This window comes from Vespa mandarinia, chromosome 7, assembly GCF_050613455.1.
Source record: "Vespa mandarinia isolate Hongniang chromosome 7, ASM5061345v1, whole genome shotgun sequence".
Lineage (NCBI taxonomy): Eukaryota > Metazoa > Arthropoda > Insecta > Hymenoptera > Vespidae > Vespa > Vespa mandarinia.
The window spans coordinates 5,010,232-5,035,000 of record NC_140816.1 but is presented as its reverse complement, the minus strand read 5'-3'; the positions used below and the strand labels follow the sequence as shown (position 1 = coordinate 5,035,000).

General features: G+C 31.4%; 1 protein-coding gene across 1 annotated transcript in view; it reads left to right on the top strand.

Moving 5' to 3' along the window:
• thw (chitin-binding domain protein thawb) overlaps positions 1 to 19,379 on the top strand; it is a 104,241-nt gene extending 84,862 nt beyond the window's left edge. The window contains exons 5-7 of the mRNA XM_035863174.2: positions 11,704 to 11,836; positions 12,194 to 12,309; positions 12,513 to 19,379. Of these exons, the coding sequence (XP_035719067.2) occupies positions 11,704 to 11,836; positions 12,194 to 12,309; positions 12,513 to 17,381 (5,118 nt within the window). The 3' untranslated portion in view covers positions 17,382 to 19,379. The remainder of the gene's footprint in view (positions 1 to 11,703; positions 11,837 to 12,193; positions 12,310 to 12,512) is intronic.
• Positions 19,380 to 24,769: the final 5,390 nt, after the last annotated feature.

The following is a 24,769-nucleotide window of genomic DNA, read 5'->3' as shown; positions in this document are numbered from 1 at the left end:
TTTGAAAAAATTTTTTCATCAAAGTTTTCTTTCAGAAAAAAATAATGAATGAAAAGATTATTTATCTCTCGAATATATTCTTACGTCGTTAGAGAAAAAGCAAAGAGAAAAATTGATAGGAATATTTACGTATGTACATATTGTACGATTTGTATAATTAAATTTTGCAGTAGCTAGTACCTTTAAATTCAATGCAATTCCAATGAATAAAGTGAATTGAAATTCTGCGAACGAACAGAGCTCATAGGTACCTGCATTTTCGAGGAAGGCTAGCTTTTGACCATATATTTCACCCGACTGTTCCCATGAATAATCTAGAAATCGAAAACACTGTTTTACTGTATGATGATGTGTCGATATTTAAAACAATTATAAATATTTATAACTATAATGAAAACAAAAAAGTAAATAAAAAAAATTATATTTAGATATTAGATTGTTTTAATATTACAAATAGTACAATGAATATATCAATTTTTATATCAACTTTAATACAATTTTTAAGTTTATCAAATATTCCTCCTATACCTTTTTTTCTTTTTGTAAGATAAGTAAATGAATCAAAAAAGAAAAAAAAATGAAAAAGAAAGAAGAAAAAATTATAAACAAACAATAAATTATCAACGTTTCAAAAACTAATTTCTTACTGATAATAAAACAAACTTTTTTCTCTTTAACGTTGAATTCATTTTTGTTTATTTATTTTATTTTTCCTTTTTTTTTCGTAATATTTTTTTAATAAAATTAAACAATTATAATTAATGGCTCAACATATAGCAAATGGAAATTAATCAGAATTTCATTATGTCGATTATCGAAAGTATGTTACTACGTCGTACGATCACGTCTTCCCGATTTATGATTATAATCTAGTGAAGTTTTTCAAAAGTTAGAAGTCGAATATTTTCGTTGGCGAATATTTTCGTTGGCTGTAGGGAGATTATCGTTTGCAAGTTGAGCGTTAAATTAGTCTCGATCAAAAGTTCGCCGATTGCAATCAACGATAATGTTAACGTAACTTCTCGAGTTTTTACGACGTTATTATAACAAAATGACGAAGAATTTAATGATCTTTTTTACTCGCCAATAAAAAGTATTGACGATTTTGAGAAAAGATTAAAAAAAATTTATTATCAAAAGTCAAATGAATATTTCGAATATTTGAACACGAATGATGTTTCATATTTTATTATTTAACTTATACGAATATGATTTTTATCTTTCTCTCTCTCTCTCTCTCTCTCTCTCTCTCTCTCTCTATTTCGAATACAATAATAATATTAATCAATAAACGATGTATTAAAATAATTTTTACAAAAAAATTCTGTTGCATGTTAATCAATAAAATATAACATTATATTGTAAATTTCTCTGATATAATATCGTACAATCGAATCGTTCAATCAATATCGTACAAAATATATAACAAAAAATATCTTTGATTATTAATATTTTCATATTAAATTGACCATTTTCATGAATAACTGAAATTTGTTAATTAAACTCATCAACATAGAACGTTCTTATACGAGCAGATTTGAACATTTTACATCGTTACAATTTAGAAAGCTCGTTTCAAACGTTGATTTCGTTGGCAAATAAATTACTTTATTAATCTCATAGATGTCCTCTTCTAGTACTTCTCTCTCTCTCTCTCTCTCTTCTCTCTCTCTCTTCTCTCTCTCTCTCTCTTTCTCTCTCTGTCTCTATCTATCTATTTATCTATTTATCTCTATCTGTCTCTTTTTGAACGAAAACAAGTCTATTTTTAATTCTCATGTATTTCGTCATTTCAACGAGACGTAACGCAATTACGAAGGATAATTAATGTTCTTTATATTTGAACATTTAACACATGTATGTCAGTTAAAATGGATAAATAATAAATAAATAAATCGTTAGAACGTGCATAGGGAAGAGGTTTATAATTATATCTTTATGAATTGTTCAATCGAAAACGACTGTTCATTCGTTATTTCGTTGTTTCCATTGAAAATCGTGAAAATAAAAAAAAAAAAAAAAAATAAAAAAAAATTCTTTCAATCGTACTTTTATTATATTATTAAAATATATATAAATTTTTATGAATTTATTAATAAATCAAAATTTATTCGTTACACGTCGTTCTTGTCCTCGTCGTCGTCGTCGTCGTGGAATGTTAATATGTTGTTCACACAACAGTGACAAGTGAGAACCCGTTTAACTTGGTGAAAGCATGTCGTTAAAGAGATTGACTCGTACTACTGAAATTAAATCACGGTTACTTCCTCCCATCGCGACAGGAGTTTTACCGAAATTAGAAAAAATTATCATCATTATTATTATTATTATTATTATTATTATTATTATTATTATTATTATTATTATTATAATAATTATTTCTATTATTATTATAAATATTATTTGTACAACATGTAATACATAAACTTACATAGTTAAAACATATATAAATATTTTTTGTTCTTTTTATAATAGAACAACGAAGGAATTATTATATTAATTGTTTTTATATTGATCATTAAAATACAATTAACATAATCAATATATAATGTTGACAATACTTTTCTAATTCAAATCCTTTTTAATATATAAATCTTACTTCTCGCGTGGAAAATAATTAATGATTTATATAAAACAATATTATATTAATAATTAACGACATATTAAATATTGTTGCGTTTAATTGTTCTTAGTAAAATAATTACAAAAAAGAAAAAATAAATAAAAGAAAAAGGAGAAGAGAAAAGAAAAAAAAGACAGAGAGAGAGAGAGAGAGAGAGAGAGAGAGAAAGGGAGAAAGGGAGAGAGGGAGAAAGGCAAGAGATAAAAAAAAAAATATAAGACAAAGTATTTTCATATTTTTCGAGAAGGAAAAAATCTCATAGAAAGAGATAGTAGGAGATATAGAAAAGATGGTTTTGCTAGAGACGGGAATTGCCTGCTCGACAAATTCCCTGAGTTTATCGAGGCCGAAAACGAAGCACGGATGACTATCGACTATCTTAAGCGGTTCCTGCGCGTACGTATGTATTATCTCAGAAGCGAAGCGTCGGGCTTCCGGTCGAGTGCATCAGATTGGGAAGACAATGGGATATCCCATGATGCAACGGTATTATGGAACAGAGGAGGTCGACCTCTTTATTTCTTTCTCTCTCTCTCTCCCTCTCTCTTCTTCTCTATCTTTCTTTTTCGTTTTCTCTGTCTTTTCTCGCTTATCGTTGGAAAGATATACAAACGCATGTAAGAGAGTAAGATGTGTGTGTCTGTGAGAAAGAAAGAGAGACAAAGAGAGAAAGAGAGAGAGAGAGAGAGAGAGAGAAAATTCAAGAAAGTACCATTGTACCACGAATAAACGTTCGAGACTGTTTCAAGGATGGAAATTCCTTGGATACGTCACGTACAGTTTAAAGTTTAAGAAAACGAGGAGAAGATGTCTCGTAATGACGGCCAATGCAAATACTTAAAGCTAGTACGCGGTAATAATGCATTGACTTGAAGAATTGCCTTTCTTTTTTTATTTCTTTATCTATTTCTTTATCTCTCTCTCTCTCTCTCTCTCTCTCTCTCTCTCTCTCTCTCTCTTTCTCTTTTTCTTTCATATCTCATTAAATATTATAGTCCAATTCATTTCTTACCAATTGCATCTTATGACGTTATTACGTAGTAGTTGATTTTTTTTATTGGATTATTTACATTAATTTCTAATTACAACTTCTTCCCCCTCACTCTCTGTCCCCCCCTCTCTCTCTCTCTCTCTTTCTCTCTTTCTTCATTCCTATCTTCTTATCTATTATTTTTTTCTTCCTTCCTTTTTCTTTCTCTTTCTGTATTTTTCTTTTTTCCTTTATTCTTTTTAATTCTTACAAAGTTTCCATCTTTATATTCGTCTTTATTATTACTCTTCTATCATACTTTATTTTTAATTAAAAATCGATCTAATAAAAATTGTACATTTCTCTTTCTTCTTTCTCATTCTTTTATCTACCATTTAACTATTTTCGTCATTTTATTTCGATTCTTCTTTATAGCATTCTTGTTTTCAGAACATTCTCTTGTTGCGATATCAATACGACACTATTCGTGTGCAAGCTGATATCGAAGATTAGTTTTGTCATGGTAGATGGAGAAAGAGAAAGAGAGAGAGAGAGAGAGAGAGAGAGAGAGAGAGAGAGAGAAATAGATAGATAGATAGATAGATAGATAGATAGAGAGAGAGAGAGAGAGAGAGAAATAGATAGATAGATAGATAGATAGATAGAGAGAGAGAGAGAGAGAAAGAGAGAGAGAGAGACGTGTACGAGAATTCACTTGAGAAAGAAATCGCTGGAAAATCGCAGAAACTCGCTTGGAACGCGGGTATCGAACAAGCGATGCGACGTATCTAGATATATATATATATATATATGTGTATTTGTGTTTATGTGCCTGTGTGTGTGTATATATATATATATAAGCGTACGTACGTGGGTATATATGTGAACATATTTACGGGAAAACATATACTAGTGACGAATAGGTGAATGAATTATTATCGACGCTTCGTTGACGCGCATATGCGTAGATACCTGTCCTTGTTTTGAAACTTCGAACATGTTTGGATATGCTCGATGATTATGATCGATCGATTAAATAACAAGATAAATGATGACTTTCCGTTGAAAGTTCATTAATTCAACGACTTCCTTAATTATCAATATTTATGTTTATTCTCGTCGTTTGTTCAACGTTACCGTAATAATTGAACGATCTAATAATAATAAACGAAAGGATTTTTATTAATATTCGATAAGGGGAAGTTTTAATTCTTTTTTTTTTTTCTTTTTTTTTTTCAATTTTCTCAACGAACAATTCGTCTGTTCCAATGGATATTATTTTGTAATTTCACGTTGTATCTTGTGCAATTTTATTGAATTGATTTTATCAATCATCGTCGATTTTCGAATGAATGTTTAATATTTCATTAAAAATCGAAAAAAAAAATAAAAATAAAAATAAAAGCATAGTAAAAGTATTTTAATGTCAAAGTTTTAAAGTGATAACAACGCCGATAACAAATACCAATGGAACAATTACGTTGATCGTTTTTGGATAAAGCGTCAACAAATGAGAAAATTTAATCGAACTATTGGGTAATTCTCCAGAGAAAGAAAGAAAGAGAGAGAGAGAAAGAGAGAGAGAGAGAGAGAGAGAGAGAGAGAGAGAGAGAGAACAACCATTCTCATAATTTCAATCACGAATGCCATTCATAACTATACCTTCATAATTAGACGATAGATTTATTTGTAGATTCCTATTCGACCGAAGTCATACAAGTCCTTCCTTTGTCGTTCTCTATAAACGATAATTAGGAAAATTATGGAATACCGAAGTGTCATCGAGTTGCTTTCCGATTTTCCATGCCGATAGTTGGAATTTTTTGTTAAACATACGTACGCACATACCGTACCACGTTGAATAATAAACGAGAAATTCATTTTCGTGATCGTAATTTTTTTTTCCTCTCTTTTATACTCTTCTCTTTGAATACATATTTTCTTTTTTTGTTTTATATATATATATATATATATATATATATATATAATTCACAGCACAATGATGTGCATATCATTACTTGTTTTTTAACTTCGCATCTAAAGCTTGATATTTCATTCATTCTTTTATTCATTTAATCAAAAAGAGAGACAAAGAGAAAGAGAATATACGTGTGTGTGTGTGTGTGTGCGTGTACGCGCGCGTACATTTTATTAATTAAATGACATTAAGGATTTATTAATTAAATAATCAATACATAATTATTGGTAAGTTTTAAATATTTCAATATTTAAATATCAATGTGTAATAATTATATTATATGTTATTATAAAATTCATATACCTTCCATAATTCGTTCGAATTAAATTAATTACTTGATAAGATATATATATATATATATATATATATATTCGATTTGTTTGTTTATTAAGTTAATTAATTAATAATATTGCACGATAATCTCTGCATATTTCTTGATAACGTACAAACAAATAGTTAATAAAATACAATGAATAGAAAGAATAAAATGATTCAAGATATTTCGACATTAATAATTACGTAGATGCATTTTTTGTAGAGAGAGAGATAGAGATCGTTTGAAAAAAATCATTTCTTTTCCTATATAATTTCGTAACGGTCGAAATATTACATGATTACATTATAGCACGAGAAACGTAATAACAATTATATGAATATAATGAACAGGGAACTGGTGGTGGTAGATACTAGTCGCAAATTTTCTAACGAGAAATTTAATAATTATAATTCGATGTTAGAGCTCGTTTTCAAAAGGACACGAGTAATTGAGAAATAAACGAAGAGATGAATATTAAAGGGATTTCAAAGGATTTCGCTCCCTTCCCCACCCCCACCCCATCCCTCCCGTTTTCTCCACGATTCTCTTAATGACTTCTTTCTTGTCTTTTCTTTCTCTTTCCTTTCGCGACATTTGAATTAATGTGTAAAATTAACGAGTCCAAAAGACAATAACGAGTTTTACCGAGTCAAAGATAAAATTAAAAGAAATTGTTGATTTTTCTCGGGTACGCATTAAAAAAAAAAAAAAAAAAAAAAAAAAGAAGAAAAAAAAAGAGAAAGAAGAAAGAGAGGGGAAGAAAATGTATGTTTTTGATTGTGCGAAGTTAATGTTATTAAAAATTTACAATCGTCGTATAACCTATATCATCATTTGTCATGAAAATTAAAAATGATTTTAATTGCGATATAAAAGATGATAAATAAAAACAAAGAAAGAAATAATGCATATAGTACACAGGATATACGAAATATATGTAAAAGAAATGTTAGTTAGTATTAATTTTTATTTATTCTTATACTAACATATATATATATATATATATATATATATATATATAGAGAGAGAGAGAGAGAGAGAGAGAGAGAAAGAGAGAGAGAGAGAGAGAGAGAGAGAGGGAGAGAAATAGAAAAAAAAAGAGATAAAAGATGGTACAAAATAATAAAGAAGCACAATGAATGCAATTTTAAATCTAATAAACGGGAGAAGAAAAAAAAATTATAAATGTGAAACTGAGAAATAAATAGAGAGAGAGAGAGAGAGAGAGAGGACCTTTTGGTAGACGAATAAATAAAATATAGAATCAAAGGTTAAATTAATTATTTTTCTCGTAAGCACACATAAGGGAGAGAGAGAGAGAGAGAGAGAGAGAGAGAGAGAGAGAGAGAGAGAGAGAGAGAGAGAGAGAGAGAGAGAGAAAATGCGTAGCCAACAAATTAATAGGAAAAGCGAGTAGAGAGAACGTTCGCACTTATGTAAATTTTGCGTTAAATATGTCGAGTGTTTAATTATGTAAAATGAAGAGGGTGAATATGGCGCTCAAGGAAGATAAAACATCTCTCTCTCTCTCTCTCTCTCTCTCTCTCTCCCTCTCTTTTTCTCTCTCTCTCTTTTTCTCTCTTTCTCTCTCTCTCTTTTATTCTCTCAGTCACTTATTCACTTCTAACCAACTAGGATACCATAACATGTACCATATTCTGGTAATTATTATTATCCGTCTATTAAAGTTGGTCGGACAGTTAAAATTAATCACATCCTTAGCTCAGCTCATTTTAGGATAACATCAGCAACGTCCTTGTCGTTCTACCATACATCTGTCAGTTCTATCTTGTCGTAATATATGAAACTTTTCCAAAAGTTTGATACTGTTTTCAAATAATTCAAACGAAGATCGATTATTTATACTTTTGTTTAATTCGAATTGATTTCTTTGTTCGTTCATTGCTTTTCTATCATCGCGATTAATTTTGTACTTCGTTCGAAACGAAGAAATTGTTCGTTAAATACTAACCATGGAATGATTTTAATTCAATCGTTCGAACATATATATATATATATATATATATATATATATATGTATTTATCTATGTATATAAGTATGTATGTATGTTATGTATGCATGGGTGTAATGAGAACGAAAATTCATGAGAAACGATGGGTGAGATTTCGACGTCACGTTTTTTACAATCGAACGAATCTCATTATCGAACAGCCATTTATTCGTTATTATAGTCCATATAATACGTCTGGTAGAAAATTGTTTATTCATACTGTACTACGTTATAAATTCATTTACATGATTGTTCGAGAAGAAATTAAAGATTAATGAGTCGTAATAATATTGAAAATTATATCGTTGGAAGTTATATTATTGAAAATTATATTGTTATTTATTCCTTTTACTTTTTTTTTTTTTTTTTTTTTTTTTTAAATCTTACTATAATTAACACGAATTGATACCATTGATCCTTTTACGGTATATTTTTGTTAGAAATTTTTTATTCGAATCACATTTTTGTAGACTTGTATTCCTTTCTTTCTTTATTTGATTTTTTTTTGTTTTTATTCGTTTGTTAATAACAATTGATATAGTCAATTGTCTGATATTTTTAATTAGAATTTTTTTATGTGAAAGATGTTGTTATAATCTGTTTTTTTTCTTCGCTTAATTTTGTCATACTTAACAAATGATATAGTCGATTGTTTTTTGGAAATATTCCTTTTATAATTTTTCATTTATTTATTCATTTTTTTTTTCTTTTCTTTTCTTTTTTCGTCATTCTTTGATTTTGCAAATTGTTCAATTGATATTGCATTTGTACAAAACGCTAGCTTTTCGATTAAAAATTTTCTATTTTTTGTCAGTTCCTCTCTTAAAACTTTTCACCAGCAGACCACTCGAAAGTTCTCGGTGTGCTCTTGCCAAATGCGTGTTCATAAATTCTCGACGTTTGCCGTTACGTAACTATTCGGATTTGTATCGAACATACCGGATTCGAATGTCGAATTCAACATGGAAATTTTCAAGTCCGGATTTCAAAAGGAATAAAAGAAAAAAAAAAAAGGAGAAAAGAAAAGCGACGAGGTAAAAAAAATATGTCAGTTCGTTACTTGGAGCATCGATCGTTCATTCAATATCCATGATTAATAAATACAAAAAGAAAATGTAATTGATCGTACGTGTTATGATTTGATCCACAAATTTTTTTTCTTTCTACTTTTAAACGAACGAAGATATTCTTCCATATTTTCATGAGAGAAAAAAAGAGAAATAGAGAAATAGAGAGAAAGAGAGAGAGAGAGAGAGAGAGAGAGAGAAAGAGAAAGAGAGAGAGAGAGAGAGAAAGAGAGAGAGAGAGAGAGATACAGAGAGACAGAGAGAGAAAGAGAAACATCATTTCAATTTTTTATTTCTTATCATTATTATTTTCATATTATTATAATTATTTGAAAATTTCAGTAATTTAAAATGAACTATATACACACACAATCACACACACGCATATATATATATATAGATAAATAGAGAGAGAGAGGGAAATACAGACGATAAATCATAATCTATATTATGATCTGTCAATATTATCATAGATCTTTAATTATCATTTACAAAGTGAAATAATTGAAAAAATAAAACAATTAAACATTATAAGATAATTTTAAACGTTTACTGATTAAAGGGAAATAAACAGAAAAAAAAAAAAAAAGTAAAAAAAGTTTTTTTTTTCTTTTCTTTTCTTTTCTCTCGTTCTTTCTTTCATTTAAACGAACTTTAAAAGAACACTTTATTCTTGTATTATTCGGATATATATACATATTAAATTTAATCGAACAAACAAGTAAAATCAGAAATTGTTCAGTAATAAAAGAACGGAGAGAAGATAGAATGTGATCGATATACCGATATTTGTTTCCTCGAACGAGAAGTCGTGCCATGTTACGCTGGTCTATTCACTACGAAACAAAACTCAATTATCGGATAAAAGTCGCTCGAGTAGTTGCGCGTTACGGAAAATTGAAAACTCACCGTCGCGTATCAATGACCGCCAGTTTATAACGTTTCTCGCGCTACTGAATTTCTCGATTTATATATATATATATATATATATATATATATATATATATGCAAGTATATATTTCATTTAACATATCAATCTTCTCATCGTTTCTTTATCATTTATTTATATAAATTATTAAAAATTTATTTATTTTAATAATTTATATAAATAAAAGATAAATCATTAAAAATTTATTTGTTTTAATAATTTATATAAATTATTAAAAATTGCACTCTCAGTCGTGTAAAAAAAAAAAAGGAAAAGGAAAGAAAAAGAAAAGAAAAGAAAAGGAAAAGAAAAAAGAAATGATATTATCGTAATTTACGAGAAATAATCTTTCTCGAAAATTTAATGATCACTATTATTTCACATTTATGTATTCATATACAAAATTAATTATATCATTTGCTTATGAAATTATTAAAAACAATAGACGAGAGATGATGGAAGATCGATTTATTCTAATATAAAATATTTCGTCACGTGTCGTTCTATAATATTCAATTAACGAAATCGATAGAACACACACAAAAAAAAAAAAAGAAAAAAAACAAGAAGAAAGAAATAGAACGATGAGATTGAATTTTACAAAATTTTGAGGAGTCGAAAAGGAAGAAAAGAAATAAAGGAAAGGGGGAAAAAAAAGAAGAGAAGAAGGAAAAAAAATATAGATAACTCTGTATGGGTAAAATCTCTCTCTCTCTATATATATATATATATATGTATCTAGCATACTTAATTATCTTTGTTACGTTCGCTCGGATCGTATAAATCCAGGAACAAGAAAGGTGATGGTGATAGGAGTTTCTAAGGATCGTAGAAGTAATAGGTGTATGGTTAAATGGAAGTCACACCTCGCGTGAGAGAAAGAACAGAGAAAAGAGGAGGATGTTGTACCTCCTTTGGGAGGAAGTAACACCTACCGTAATTTCCTGGTCGCTAAGGTATGTGAGGATAAAACAGAAGAAGATACGATAGGATATAGTGTTTTCTTTGGCTTTTTACGTAACACCATCTATCCCGTTTCCTTCCCTGAGATGACGGTGACCTCGTTTGTTTTTACGATCAATTAGCTTCCATTTAAAATATCCCGCCAAATTATTTCTTTTCTTCGTAATGAAGGAAGACAAAATATCGGAGATAACAACAAATTATAAAAAGAGAGAGAAAGAGAGAGAGAGAGAGAGAGAAGGAGAAGGGGAAGGAGGCATCTATCATCTAACTATTTTTTGATATTTGATATGAACTTTAATTATTCCTAATCTGATTTTCCTAACTTGCCAGTTTATGTACTGTCTAAACAGTTTCGTGATATATAGGATGTATCTGGGACAAACGTAATACCAGCAAATTTTCTATCCTTGAAATAAAATAAACTATGAAAATAAACGATGAAATTTATAACAAAATAAAGTTTTCCCCTCGTTGATCACTATAACATCGATATCACATAGCATTAATATCGGATCATGATAATTTATGAATTTAACGTAATCGACGAAGTCGAATCTGTTTCTTTCTCTTTCTTTTTTTTTTTTTCTTCTTTCTTCTTTTTTTATCGATCAATATTTTAACATTGAAAGGAAGAAAATATTAAATGTTTATCATACATAATTGAATTCTTTGCAATTATTTTTGTGTATCTCTCTCCTGTACCTTTTATTATTTCTTTAATGTCATTATTTCGAAAATAGAATGTCACCATCACTAATAAAAAAGAAAAAAAAAAAAAAAAAAAAAGAAGAAGAAGAAAAATATATGAATAATTTTTAACCATAATGGACTATCATTTTTCAGGAGTCGCAGGACGATGCAAAAGCGAGATTACCGGAGTTCCTGTCGGAATTGGATCTGGCAAGTCTCGAGGCATCCGAGGAAGACGTCGAGGCATTGAAAAAGATTGCCAAGAGATTGGCACCAGAGAAGAATGGCGAGTACCAAGTCTATCAAGGTTTCAACGTCATCCCTTTAACATCCTGATTAACAAATCTCAACGCGTGTCTCATTGTTACTTACACTAAAACGCATTTCTTTTCCCAGTCTTCTTTGGGAACGAGGATCTTCTTAAGGAGTGGCTCAAAGGAGCGGGTATTTCGAAGAATGCAAACTTTCTTCCCGTGTAGCATGTTTACCTTTAACTTTTCATAGTAATTAAATGTATCCTATTCCATATCCGCAGACTAATTCTCTTCGTTCGATTCCCTTTTCGTAGAATCTATATTTAGTAGCAAAAGACTCGAATCAAACAATATAAGAATAAATATTGACTTTGGCATGTCTTATATAGGTGTATCTGGACAACCGGGCGTTGATTTTCCAACCTTCACGACGATCCCAGCAACTTCCTTCAGTTGTCGCGGATTGAAAGGTGGTTACTATGCTGATTTGGAAACGAATTGTCAAGTACGTTGCATGTGTCACTTAAGTATTTCATGCTTATTTGTGACCAACGATGTTTTTTTTCTTTTATTTATTCTTTCCTTTCCTTTTATTTTTTTTGACGTTTTTGTTTCTGTTTTTTTTTTTTTTTTTTTTTTTTTTTTTAATTCGATTACTATCTCAGAACGAAAAGATTATAAATTAACAATGATCCAACGTTCTTTCAGGTCTTTCACATCTGTGACAATGGACGTAAGATATCGTTTCTTTGCCCGAACGGTACCATCTTCCAGCAATCCCAATTGATTTGCGATTGGTGGTTCAAAGTCGATTGCAGTAAGTCGACGGAACTCTATGAGCAAAGTGCCGAACAGCTAGCCGAGGAAGAGAGAAAACGTACGGAGGAAAAGAAAATGAAATCCGAGTTCCATCGTACCGTTGATCACGACGAACTCGATTATCATCAAGGTCAGGACAACTACGATGGCAGACAAAACGGTAGAACGAATCCGTTTGGTCAATCCGCGAGACCCAATCAAATTCAAGACAACACCGATGGTTTTAAATCTCAATTCAAACAGAGTAACGTTTTCGATCAAACAAATGGAAGATCCGGCAATCAATTTGTACAGAACTCCAATTCTAATGGTTTTCAAAGTAACGAACAAGATCTGGAGGAGAATTTCAATCCAAAATCCAAACAAGGACCAACCTTTAATTATCGAACGATAAATAGACAACAAAATCAACTGGTAGATACTCAAAATGGTAAATACAATCAATATAATCCAAGCTACGAGGAGAAATTTCAAGAGGGTACTCAAGGCAATCAAGATCAGTCTAACAATTCCCAAGATTATTATGGATCAGCTGGTACACAAAACGTAGCTTTACGTAACGAGAGACCTATCGGTAGGAATACGAAAACGAGAACGAATTATGCTCGAAATTTAAATAATTTGAATTCGCCAACTCAAAAGGCTACGCCAGCATACATGGAAACGACGACATTTAGAACGACTACTTCGAGTCCTGTAAAAGAATATCAACAGTTTGCCGAAAGTGCAGCTTTCGTATCTAATCGTGGTAATTATTATAACAACAATGCCGCCAATCGTCAATATTATTATCAATCTTACAACAATCAAGAATCAACGACGAGAGATTCAACAACAACGACGAAAGAAAAAACTAGTTCGCCTGTGATCAGGACTAGATTTAGTATACCACCATTCCCTGGTCCAACGTTCACGCCAATTTACAAACCACGAACTACCACCGTACAGAGTCACGAGACAACATTACAATATACTACAACAACCGAAAAGACTTTGGATAGTACGGATTACTACAGACAGCCTTATACAACGGAAACATCATATGGTTTTGGCGGTGTCGTTGAAACTGTTGCCACAACTAATCGCCCAGAAACTGAGGATTATCAGACCAGTACGGAATCCATTTCCACGGCAGCGTTAAATGGAAATTATCATGAAAACTCGGAAATACAAGCGGCTTATCGTACCGACCTAGATACGAGTAATCCCAATCGAGAGACGTATTCGAATTATTATCGAAATAATAATGAATATAATAGGAATAAGATGATTGAGGACGATCAAGAGACGACGAGTTATACCACTACGAGATCTAACGTTAATACAGAAAATTATCGTGATTATACCGAAGACGTAGGAACGACGGCAGCTTCTATCGATTATTCAAACGACATTCTCGATAGACAAAAGTCGACGGGTTCGGAGACAGAGACGAAGATTGACGCTAAGGAAGCTACGAGAAATTTACCGAGTTACCGTGCTAACTCGATAAACCTGTCGACGGAAAAACCATCGAGGAATACTCAGCAATATTCGACAACCGGAAAGACCTTGAGTCCTTACGACACCAGTTTTACGTACAAACAGGGCAAAGTAATGTCAACGTTAGGTCCTTACATACCGTTCACGAAGAATTACATTCATTCGAGTACTTCGACTCCTACAACAATTACGACCGCTAAACCACCTGTATATACAGCCACAGTACCTAGTTTTACTTCTACCGTATCTAATTATCGGAATTCTAAGAACCTGGTATCAAAGTCTAAACAATATTTCTCTTCGTCGTCGACTAATAAATTAAAAGGTAGTAGTAGTTCGAGTTCGAGTTCGAGTTATCTACCAGAATCACGAAGCACTTTAAGAATTGGCTCGGCTTTAGAGAATAGGCCCGCCAACGAGAGAGAACACGTACTCGATATGTTACATTCTCTTCAAGGTTTAGAAAACGACGTAAACACGTCCGTTAATTCTCGTACGAGTTTATCGACAGCCTCCGGGCCATCTACTTTACATTCACTCGCTCTTTACTTTGCCACTGCCAGCGAAAACTTTGCGTCGAGAGAATCGACAGAGTCAAATACCGATCGTCCAGAAGAAACTGTGGAAACGTCGACGGAGAAAAGGGATGAGTCCACGGTGGAACTACCAAAGAGTATACTTACCCAACAGACGGTCGAATCCTATGCTGAATTATTTAAACTTAACAACGCTCTTGAGATCAACGATACGAGGATAGAGGATTCCAACGAGTTTGAGAATTCCAATGACGATTTGGATCTTCAACAGAGCGAGGGTCCAGTAAACGGAGCAAATAAAACGAATGGAACGAAGCTTCGTGAGCTTGCACAAGTATTCACACATGCTTTATCCGCCTACTTGCAAGATCCCGACACGTTCAAGAAGGTACTCACTGATATAAGGCCAACCGATCCAAACTGGACTACCGAAAGCGATCAGAGTGAAACCACTACTTCTTATCCGACCACAGTAACCGAAGAATTTCCATCGGTTACCAAGGAGAAAGACGAGGTATTGGATTTCTCGGAGGATGTGAATGGAACGAGAAGACGAAAGCCAACAAGCGTGTATCCGAGCGTCTATCAAGCACCTTCCATCGCGATTACGAGTAGCACCTATAAGCCTTATTTGTCTCAACGTGACTATTATGGTTCAACCTTACCACCTGTTCAGGCTGCACGTCGTGACTTTTATACGACTGGATTCCCTGAAACATATCGTCGCGATGTTTATAAATCAACTTTGTCGTCTGCTAGATCGATCGGCAGTGTTTCTCAATCGACCATTAATACAGTTCGATCTTTCGAAGACAATGGTTATCAAACGACAACATGGTTACCTCCTAAAACGCAAAACAGTTATTACACGACAACGATAGCTCCTACGGAGGATACATTAGATCAAACTACAACTTCCTCCTTGAACGATCTATCCAATAATAATGATTATTATGAATCTTCGACCTTGCCGGCTGACAACAACTTTGCCTACGTAGTAAACAATGCGTTCAATATCGGCAATGATAATCGTATACCAGTCACTAGTGTCGAAACAAGCGAACATAGCGGATCGTCTAAAGACGATTATTTCCCAGTGGAATATAAATCCGGAGAAAATCAATACGATGATACTTCTAATGGAACCATTAACAGATCAGACCCTTATGGCAAACATGTGAAACCTCTTGGTATTACGCCGATACATAAGAATTATGTACCTTCCTCGACGCCAGCTTATTATCTACAATACGCACAAGATTCGCGTTTAGGTAACAAATCAGAGAGATTTGGTACGCCTCATTATTTCAAGCCAGAAGATAACAATAACGACGATGGATCACGGGTTGCTGAAGTATCGAATAGTATAATATCCAGCTCTACTACGTCGATACCGCCAAAAAGGATCAGCAATAATCCATTCAGAATACGTTATTACGATTCAAGAATCCCGGATGAGTCTCTTGTAACAGCTCGTAGTTCCTATCAGAATTTTAGAACTAGTCAGAATCGTGTCGAGGGTAACATCAAGCAAACGGATAAAACGACAGAGAGGTCAGTGACGATGACATCGATATCGTCATCGAACATTGGACTAGATCCGATAACGACTACGGTGATAGACTTTGATGACTCTTCTCACGTTACTACGGTCACTCGAAATGCTTCGAACAATAATTCGATTCAAAACAATACGGCTTCGAATATATTGAGCAATGATCATTGGACGTCCTCGCCTATGGTAACTCAACTCTGGGAAAGTACTATTTTCATCGATCCTAAACGTATAAATCATGGTTTAGAGGATGATCCTTCCTCGAAGGAAATTACTTCGAACGAATCATTTTCAACTTTGAAACCAACACGTAGTAGTACATTGGATTCTCTTAAGAACAAGATTTTTAACATAAATACCTACGATGATGCTACGAAATCATCGATTACGAGCGAGGATATATCAACGCCTTGGCAATGGACACATAACAATGATGACTCACCTACTACGTTTACTTTATTACCAAGTGTATTCACAGGTGAGAACACGGCTACCCCTACACCGATTTATACTACACGTTCCAGTATAACAACAACAATAACGTCTTCTGTAACATCGACCAACACCATACCCAAAGACAATGCTTTGGTTTCCTTGTTACCATACGCTACTACAACTTCGAGTGCTTCGAACACGAGTGACAACGAGGTTGTCAAGGCTAAGAGGATCTTTGGCAAACTTAACGAGAGCAGTTCGGATACCTTGATGAAAGTGATGAAACAAGCTGACACCAATGAAACCGTTAGACAATTAGTCCTATTGTTGATTAATCATTGTAACGGACCAATGAACAAAACAATGGAGGAAGAGAAGGAACAATTGTTAAATGCACTTTTAAGGATGCCAGTTAACAGATTCTCCACAGAGGAGTCACGTGAAATAGTAGCTGGTATCAACAAATTGACATTACCGATCGGTAGACGATCATCTTCGAGATCGAACGAACCAGATTCTAGGATGTCATCGACGACACCTAGATCTTCCGAACCTTCGATCACGACATTCCGTAGTAAACAAGGTAGAAAATTTCGTACAACCACGGATAATCCGTCAGTCTTCTCAAGAAGATCGGATGATCCTGATACGGAAGAAACGATTGACTCGTTATCGGAAACATCAGTGTCCGATAACAGAGCATTAGATCTTTTACGATCTCTTTATTCGGTCGCTGCTAAATGGGGTTGAAATTCTAAAGGTAATACATTCGAAAGAATTTTCGATAAAACAGAGGACGCTCGTGCGTTAAAACCATGAACGTTCCTAATTATTATTATTATTATCTTTCTTTTTTTGTTTTCTTTTTTTCGACGAAGTAGGATTAATTATTTACGAAAGAAAAGAAAAATGACAAAATAAAAAGAGAAAAAAGAAAAACTAAGCGGGACATTTGACTGCTCCGAAAGAGGAAAGCAAAGAAATGAAAAGAAAAAAAAAAAAGGAATAAAACAAAGAAGAAGAGCAATTATGAACGAGAACTGTTTTGCTAAAATGCCGATAGACAAGTAGCAGTTCGATCGATAGTTATTATTTATAGTTTCGTTATATAGAAAATAAGAATATACGATCTTTTAACATTCCGCATTATGCGATTGATCGGATTAACGTCCCGATAAAACGATATATTAGATGTTACAAGTCTCGGTTTAAAGCCATTCAAGATAATCGATTTATTCAATTTTGGTTAATGTCTGACAGTCACGATAATGGAGGTCGTTGAACTTATCTACCAGTTTCATTCGTTTCGAATTTTAAACGATTCTCTTCGAATTTTTTTCTAGGGAATATTATATATATATATATATATATATATATATATATATGTATATATGTGTATATATACATATATACATATTTATACAGAGATTGAGAGATGAATAGAGAGAGATCACTTGCAATTGCTAGTTAAAAAGACAATGTCGATTAAAGATAGAACGTAAGTTTATATTAAAATGCATAGATAGTAGCTCGTAGGGACATTTTATCGTTGAAATTTGTTCAGAAAATTTAAATTTCTCTAATAGACTTTCAAAGAAGGGATCCACGACCATATTAATGTCTTCTTCTGTGTAAATCTATATTTAACGCGTATTACTAATAAATTTCTAAAATACTATAATATAATATTATAAGAAATTTTCGATCAAAAGATATGGCAGATTTGATCACTTTGCAAGATAGTAAAAGAGAAATATAAAAAAAAAAAAATAAAAAAGAGAGAAAAAGGAGAGGAAAAAAAATAATTTTCTTTTTCCTTCACGATTTGTGTCTCTCTCTCGTTATTGCGACCGTCCAAAAAGGAACGATCTTCAAGTGTTAGTTATATGATCGTACATATATATATATATATATATATATATATATATATATGTATGTATATATATATATATATATATATATCTATGTACGTATTACATACCTACATACCTACATATATAGAATACGATTCTGAACGAACGATGCTTCGTTTTATGATCATAAGGAAACCTAGCAAACGGTAAATCATCAACGATCTTCCTTATTTGATGGTAATCGCTTTCGTAAAATATTATATCCCTAGGATGATTTATGTTTTACGATAGAAATTACATACATGTCTGTATGTGTGTATATGTGTGTGCGCGCGAGCGAATGTGAGTGTGTGTGTGTGTGTCTTGCGTTCTCCATTACGTTTGCACGTGAATCTATCCAAAAGAATTCCCACGCTTGAGAAAGAGATGACGCGTGTTGAAAATCTTTTCGAAAAAAAAAAAAAAAAAAAAAAGTCGAGAACGCTGACCAAAAATAAAGAGTATCGAGAATTTAAAAAAAAAAGAAAAAAAAAAGAGAGAAAAAATAAATCACCTTTATCATTTAAAATTTTAATATCAGGTCGGATTGGATCGATTATATCGGATTCGAGCGTTCACATGTATTTACTCGTTTTTTTTATACGATCCAATATGCGATTTCGTGTTTAACAAAGAATTATTCTAATTCATTGGATCAATACATATATAGCAACGTTTTACATTATCCTAATGAATGACATATTATATATATATGTATGTATGTATGTATGTATATATATATATATATATATATATATATATATACATAAACATGTGTGTTATTTATTCCATACAATTTAGTAAATCGTTAAACGTACGAATCGAATAATCTATATTTTATGATTCTGGTGTCGGTGAATCCCTTCCTTTTGTTTGGGTATTTCGGATATAATAATAATAACAATAATAATAATAATAATAATAATAATAATAATAATAATAATAATAATAATAATAATAATAATAATAATGATGATAATAAGAATAATAATAATAATAGTAATAATATTATTATTACAATATTCATAATAAAATGATATATATGCGTACATATATATATATATATACATATATATATATATATATATATATATATATATATATATATCATATACTACAATCCGAAAATATCCAAACGCAATAAACAATATATGATTATAAATATTCAGTACAAGTACCCGAATACATAGCGTTTAGATATAATATGAGATTTTCTGTAAAATATGCTTGTACAGAATATGTGAATAAAAGAAATTCAGGATTTTGTTAATATGATCGATTCAAGATAAATACAGAACATACGTCGTAATATTATTTCTTCGGAGAGAAAAGAAAAAAAGACAAGAAAAAAATATTACGAATTTGTTTCTTTTTTTTTTCTTTCTTTCTTTCTTTCTTTCTTTCTTTCTTTTTTGTTTTACGACGTAACGTTACACAATTAAGAAAAAAAAAAAAAAAAAAAAAAAATAATAATTCACAAGATGAATTTTTAGTCGCCGACTCCGACGATGAGAGACATGATTAAAGTTTCATATAAAAAAAGAAAAAAATATGAACGAATGATTATTATAATAATATTCAAACCTTCGAAATAAAATTCGTATTATTATATACAACAAATAAATGCTTTATGATCGACATCTTCTCTATAATTTTAGAAAAAATAAAAAGAGAGAGAGAAATATTGAAAATACGTGTCAATTCGATTGAAATCGAGGATCATCACGATTTTGAAAGATTTCCTTCAATCGTGAATTATGTTTCGTAATCTGTTCGTCTGGACCCGATGGATATCAATCAGCGAGGACGCATCGTGCAGCACGGCGGCCAAGCAAGCATAAGTCGAAATATGTACTGAAAAGACAACACAAGAGACGTTAGATAGTCTTCCTTCGTAGGAAATCCGAAGGGGGTCAAAGATCATCGGTGAGAGAAGCCTAATTAATATTCCTTAAGTACGTGAGCTTGTTGTCCGTTCCGCTGTAAGATCTTGAAGAAGGTAGGTATCCAAGCGATAAAGGAGAAGAAGAAGGCCTTGCAAAATCATTTTCCTTTGGACGATCTTGAGATCGTCTTTACTTGTCTATCGCGCAATCTCAACCGATTGCCATTGCTTTATGATGAATGCGATCGTTTACTACCTTCAAATCCCACTACAACCGGGTTAAAGCTAAAGGCTATCACGATGAAATGTACATCACATTGAAAGGTACATGAATTAGAATTAGTCATATATATATAGATAGGTAGGTAGATAGATAGATAGATAGATAGATAGATAGATAGATAGATAGATAGATAGATAGATAGATATATATATATAATGTGTAACCTAATAGAGACAATTTATAATAGGTATTACGTAATTGCTTTTGTCATAATTTGAGTATAAGGACATCTTAAATGGCAGGGTAACTAAATATGATTGATTGGATATTTCTTTTTTTTTCCTTCTCTCTTTTTCTTTTTTTTTTCTTTTTTCTTTTTTTAATTTAATCATAGGTTAACAACCTATTTGAGATATTCGAACGATGATCGTTTTTAAATATATATCTTATGAAAATTTTGTACGTTCTCTTTATAATTCTTTAATACAATAGTATTAATTATTTAATAATTGTATAATATAAAGATAAAATTGAAATGTTGATTTTTGTTAATATATTATATCAATATATAATATTTTGTTATATCAATATATATTATATCAATATATATATATATATATATATATATATATATATAAATTTTTCATTTGCTCACACAAAATTATAATTAAATATTAGTATATATATATATATATATATATATATATATATATATATCTTGATATTACTATTATTATCTTATTATAAAGATAATAAAAAAAGAAAAAATTACACGCACACATATGTATATATATATATATATATATATATATATATATATATATATATGCATCGTAGATTTCTAAATCGAATTTTAAAAATGAGAAAAATTACGCAAAGTATCAATGTAAGTACTAACGTATATACGTAAGAAAGAAATTGCTTAATCGTTGAAAGAAAAGCGAGAAAGAGAAAGAGAGAGCGAGAGGGAGAGAGAGAGAGAGAGAGAGAGAAGTGTTTCTTTAATAATAATTATCGAGTTAGTTCTCGTGCTTGTAAGAATAAGTAGGATTCGTTAAAACGTTCGCTAATTAGCAACGGCTCTCGAAATCGGATCTCTTTCTTTCTGTTCCCGATAAGATTCAAGGTATCCCGTTGAGTATATCCTCGTTCCTCCGTTGCGAATCGGACAGACGGACGTCCGGAAAGAATACTAGTAGAGCTCTCGACCTTTCGACCGAACGCACACTGTATTTAAATTAGCCCCTTGCGTTCTGTATATCTCTCGTCTTTCAAGATTATAAAGAAAGAGAAGGAAGAAGAATAAGAAAGAAAGAAAGAAAGAAAGAAAGAAAGAAAGGAAGAAAGAAAGAAAGAAAGAAAGGGAATCGTTGCGATTGCACAATTAAGAGAAAAGTGAGTAGTTAACTCGATCGAGAGTGTTTGATAAGAAATTGTAAGAAATTTCAACTACACTTTATATCGATTCGTTTATCTTTTAGTATATAAAGAATGAATCAAATTGATTGATCATATGATATCGAGACTCTTTTGAGATTGATTTCTTTTCTTCTTCCTTCTTCTTTTTTTTCTTTTTTTTTTCTTTTTTCTTTTTTTTATTCTGTTTTTTTTTTTTTTTTCTTCAAAATCGTCAAAATCACGAGTTAAGATTTTCGCCCGTTGCCCGTTATATTCGTTGGATTAAATGTTAATAAAGGAAAAAAGAAAAATTAATTAGGATGATTCATAGAAACAAATTACAAATTCGAAGCTTTCTATTTCTAAGATATAAATTTGTTGAATCTATTTATGGCAATTCACGTGATACTGTTAATTCACGTTACTTCGAACTTTTATCATTGTGATTTATATAATAACTTTTTTTGAAACTTAACTGGATCAAGTGACAGCGATATTTTGAGAAACAACAATCGTCGTAACAATTGATAAACACGATTTTTTCAACAATTCCATCGTAAAATTCATCGTAATACGTTTACAATAGAACAAATTGAGATTATCGTTAATTTTATTGATAAAAATCGAACAAAGATAATGATCGATGGATAAATCCCAATTGCAATTAAATTAAATTTAATTTGAGCGATATTTGAAGATAGTGCGTAGAAAAAAAGAAAAAGAAAAAGAAAAAAAAAAAAAAAAAAAAAAGAATAACTTCTTGATCATCGCGTTATTCTTCCTTCGATTGCGTAAGAGGCCTCCAGAGAAAATACTTGCAAGGTCCGTCCAGGATGTGTCTCTCTTTTCACCGAGAAAAAGCAAGCAAGCAAGCAAGCAAGCAGGCAAATATGCAGACGGGTAGACGGGTAAAAAGAGAGAGCGAGACGGAGAAAGAGAGATGGAAAAAGAGAGAAAGAGAGAGATGGAGATAAAGCAACGTGCTCTCCTCTATAATCCTCCTCCGTGTTAAAGTCTCTTGGCCGCATCGATGCGCCGTATACGAGAGACTCTCCTTTCTATCTATCTCTCTCTCTCTCTCACTCTCTTTTGTCTCCTCTTCTCCTTCGTCTTCTTCGTTTGCTTCTTTTTCGTCCTTTTCTTCTTCTTTTTCTTCTTCTTCTTCTTCTTTTTCTTCTCCTTCGTCTTCTTTTTCTTCTTCTTCTCGGCACTACAATTATCTTCGCGCTCTACTGCTGAGGCGGTAAAAGGTCGGCACTGATGCAATCGACCACGATATACCCGCGGAGGAACACGCGCTTCGGTTACATCGGAGTTGGCCAATTCTTAGGGCACAATTAAGTTTAAGGCTACCACTTGCCTTTAAAGTAGAGGGATACCAACTTACCTTCGTATTCGATCTCTCACCCTTTCTTTTCCCTTTCTTTCCCTCTCCCCTGATTTCCCATCCATTTTTTTTTCTTCTTCTTCTTCTTCTACTTTCATTTCTTCTTCTCCTTCTTCTTCATCTTCTTCTTTTCTTGTCCGTATTTTTTTCATCTTCTTTTTACGTCTTCTTCTACCTGATTTCTTTTTATCTTCCTTTCTTCCTTCCTTTCTTTCTTCTTATTTTCTCGCAAGAACTTAACGGAGGATTCATTATTGAATCTTTCTCTATCTACTATTTGTACCAATTTATAGCGAATTATTTTCTATCCTTCGAGTACTTTCCTTTTTTTCCTTTTCTTTTCTTTTTTTTTCTTTTTTTTTCTTTTTTTTTCTTTTTTTTCCCCCTTTTTTTCTAGCGTTAAATAAATCTATTTAAATTTTTCAACAGATCAATTTTCCATTTATATTCGAATTACTTTTTAAAGAAAAGATATCTTTGTCTTTTTCTTCGAGTTCTTTTTTTTTCGTCCTTCGCTGATTTTCAAAAGTAAGAAGCCAGTAATTTTCTGTCTCTTTTCTTTTTTTTTCTTTTTTTTTTTTTAGCAACGGTACATATATATATAAAAAAAAGCTAGATTTCTATATAATTGAAATTTCGAACTAATTCGTAATTGCGTTTAATTGTACTTCAAAAATTTTACATTTATTTTAATTTCCCTTTGACGTCTATTTCTTTGTCTTCCTTTTTTGTTTCCCTCATTAATTTCAACGTTCTATTTTCCTTTTTTCTTTAATATAATTAGCATATAATAGTATTGTTGATTATATTTTATTATCTTAATTTAGTTTTAACACATTCTCTCGTATACATAGATCTTAGAAAATTCGTGTAACCAAGAAATGGAATTAGTTGAAAATATGAAAAGTATAGCGTAAGAGAAAAAGATGTACTTTAAATAAAGATGCGTCGAAGAGGATTGCGAAAGACAAACTAATGCGAGGTACATCCTCGAGATAAAAGTGCGTTTGATGAAATCGATCGCGTCGGTTAGGTCTAAAAGAGGATATCTACGTGTCACGTCGGTCGGCTCGAGGACGAGTAAAAGACTCCGTAGTGGTTTGATCGCACTTTTTACGGATAAATCGCACGCGTTTACGATTATTTCTTGCTATTACCTAAACTAAGAAATTCCTTTTTTCTTATATATATATATATATATATATATATATATATATTTTTTTTTTCCTTTCCTAATGAACGTTAGTTCATTCTTGATACTTTCCAATAGAAGTAACATCACTTTCTAAGCTCACGTTTATTTCTTCTATAATTATAGAAACGTAAGATTCTTAAAGGAATCGACTCAGAAGT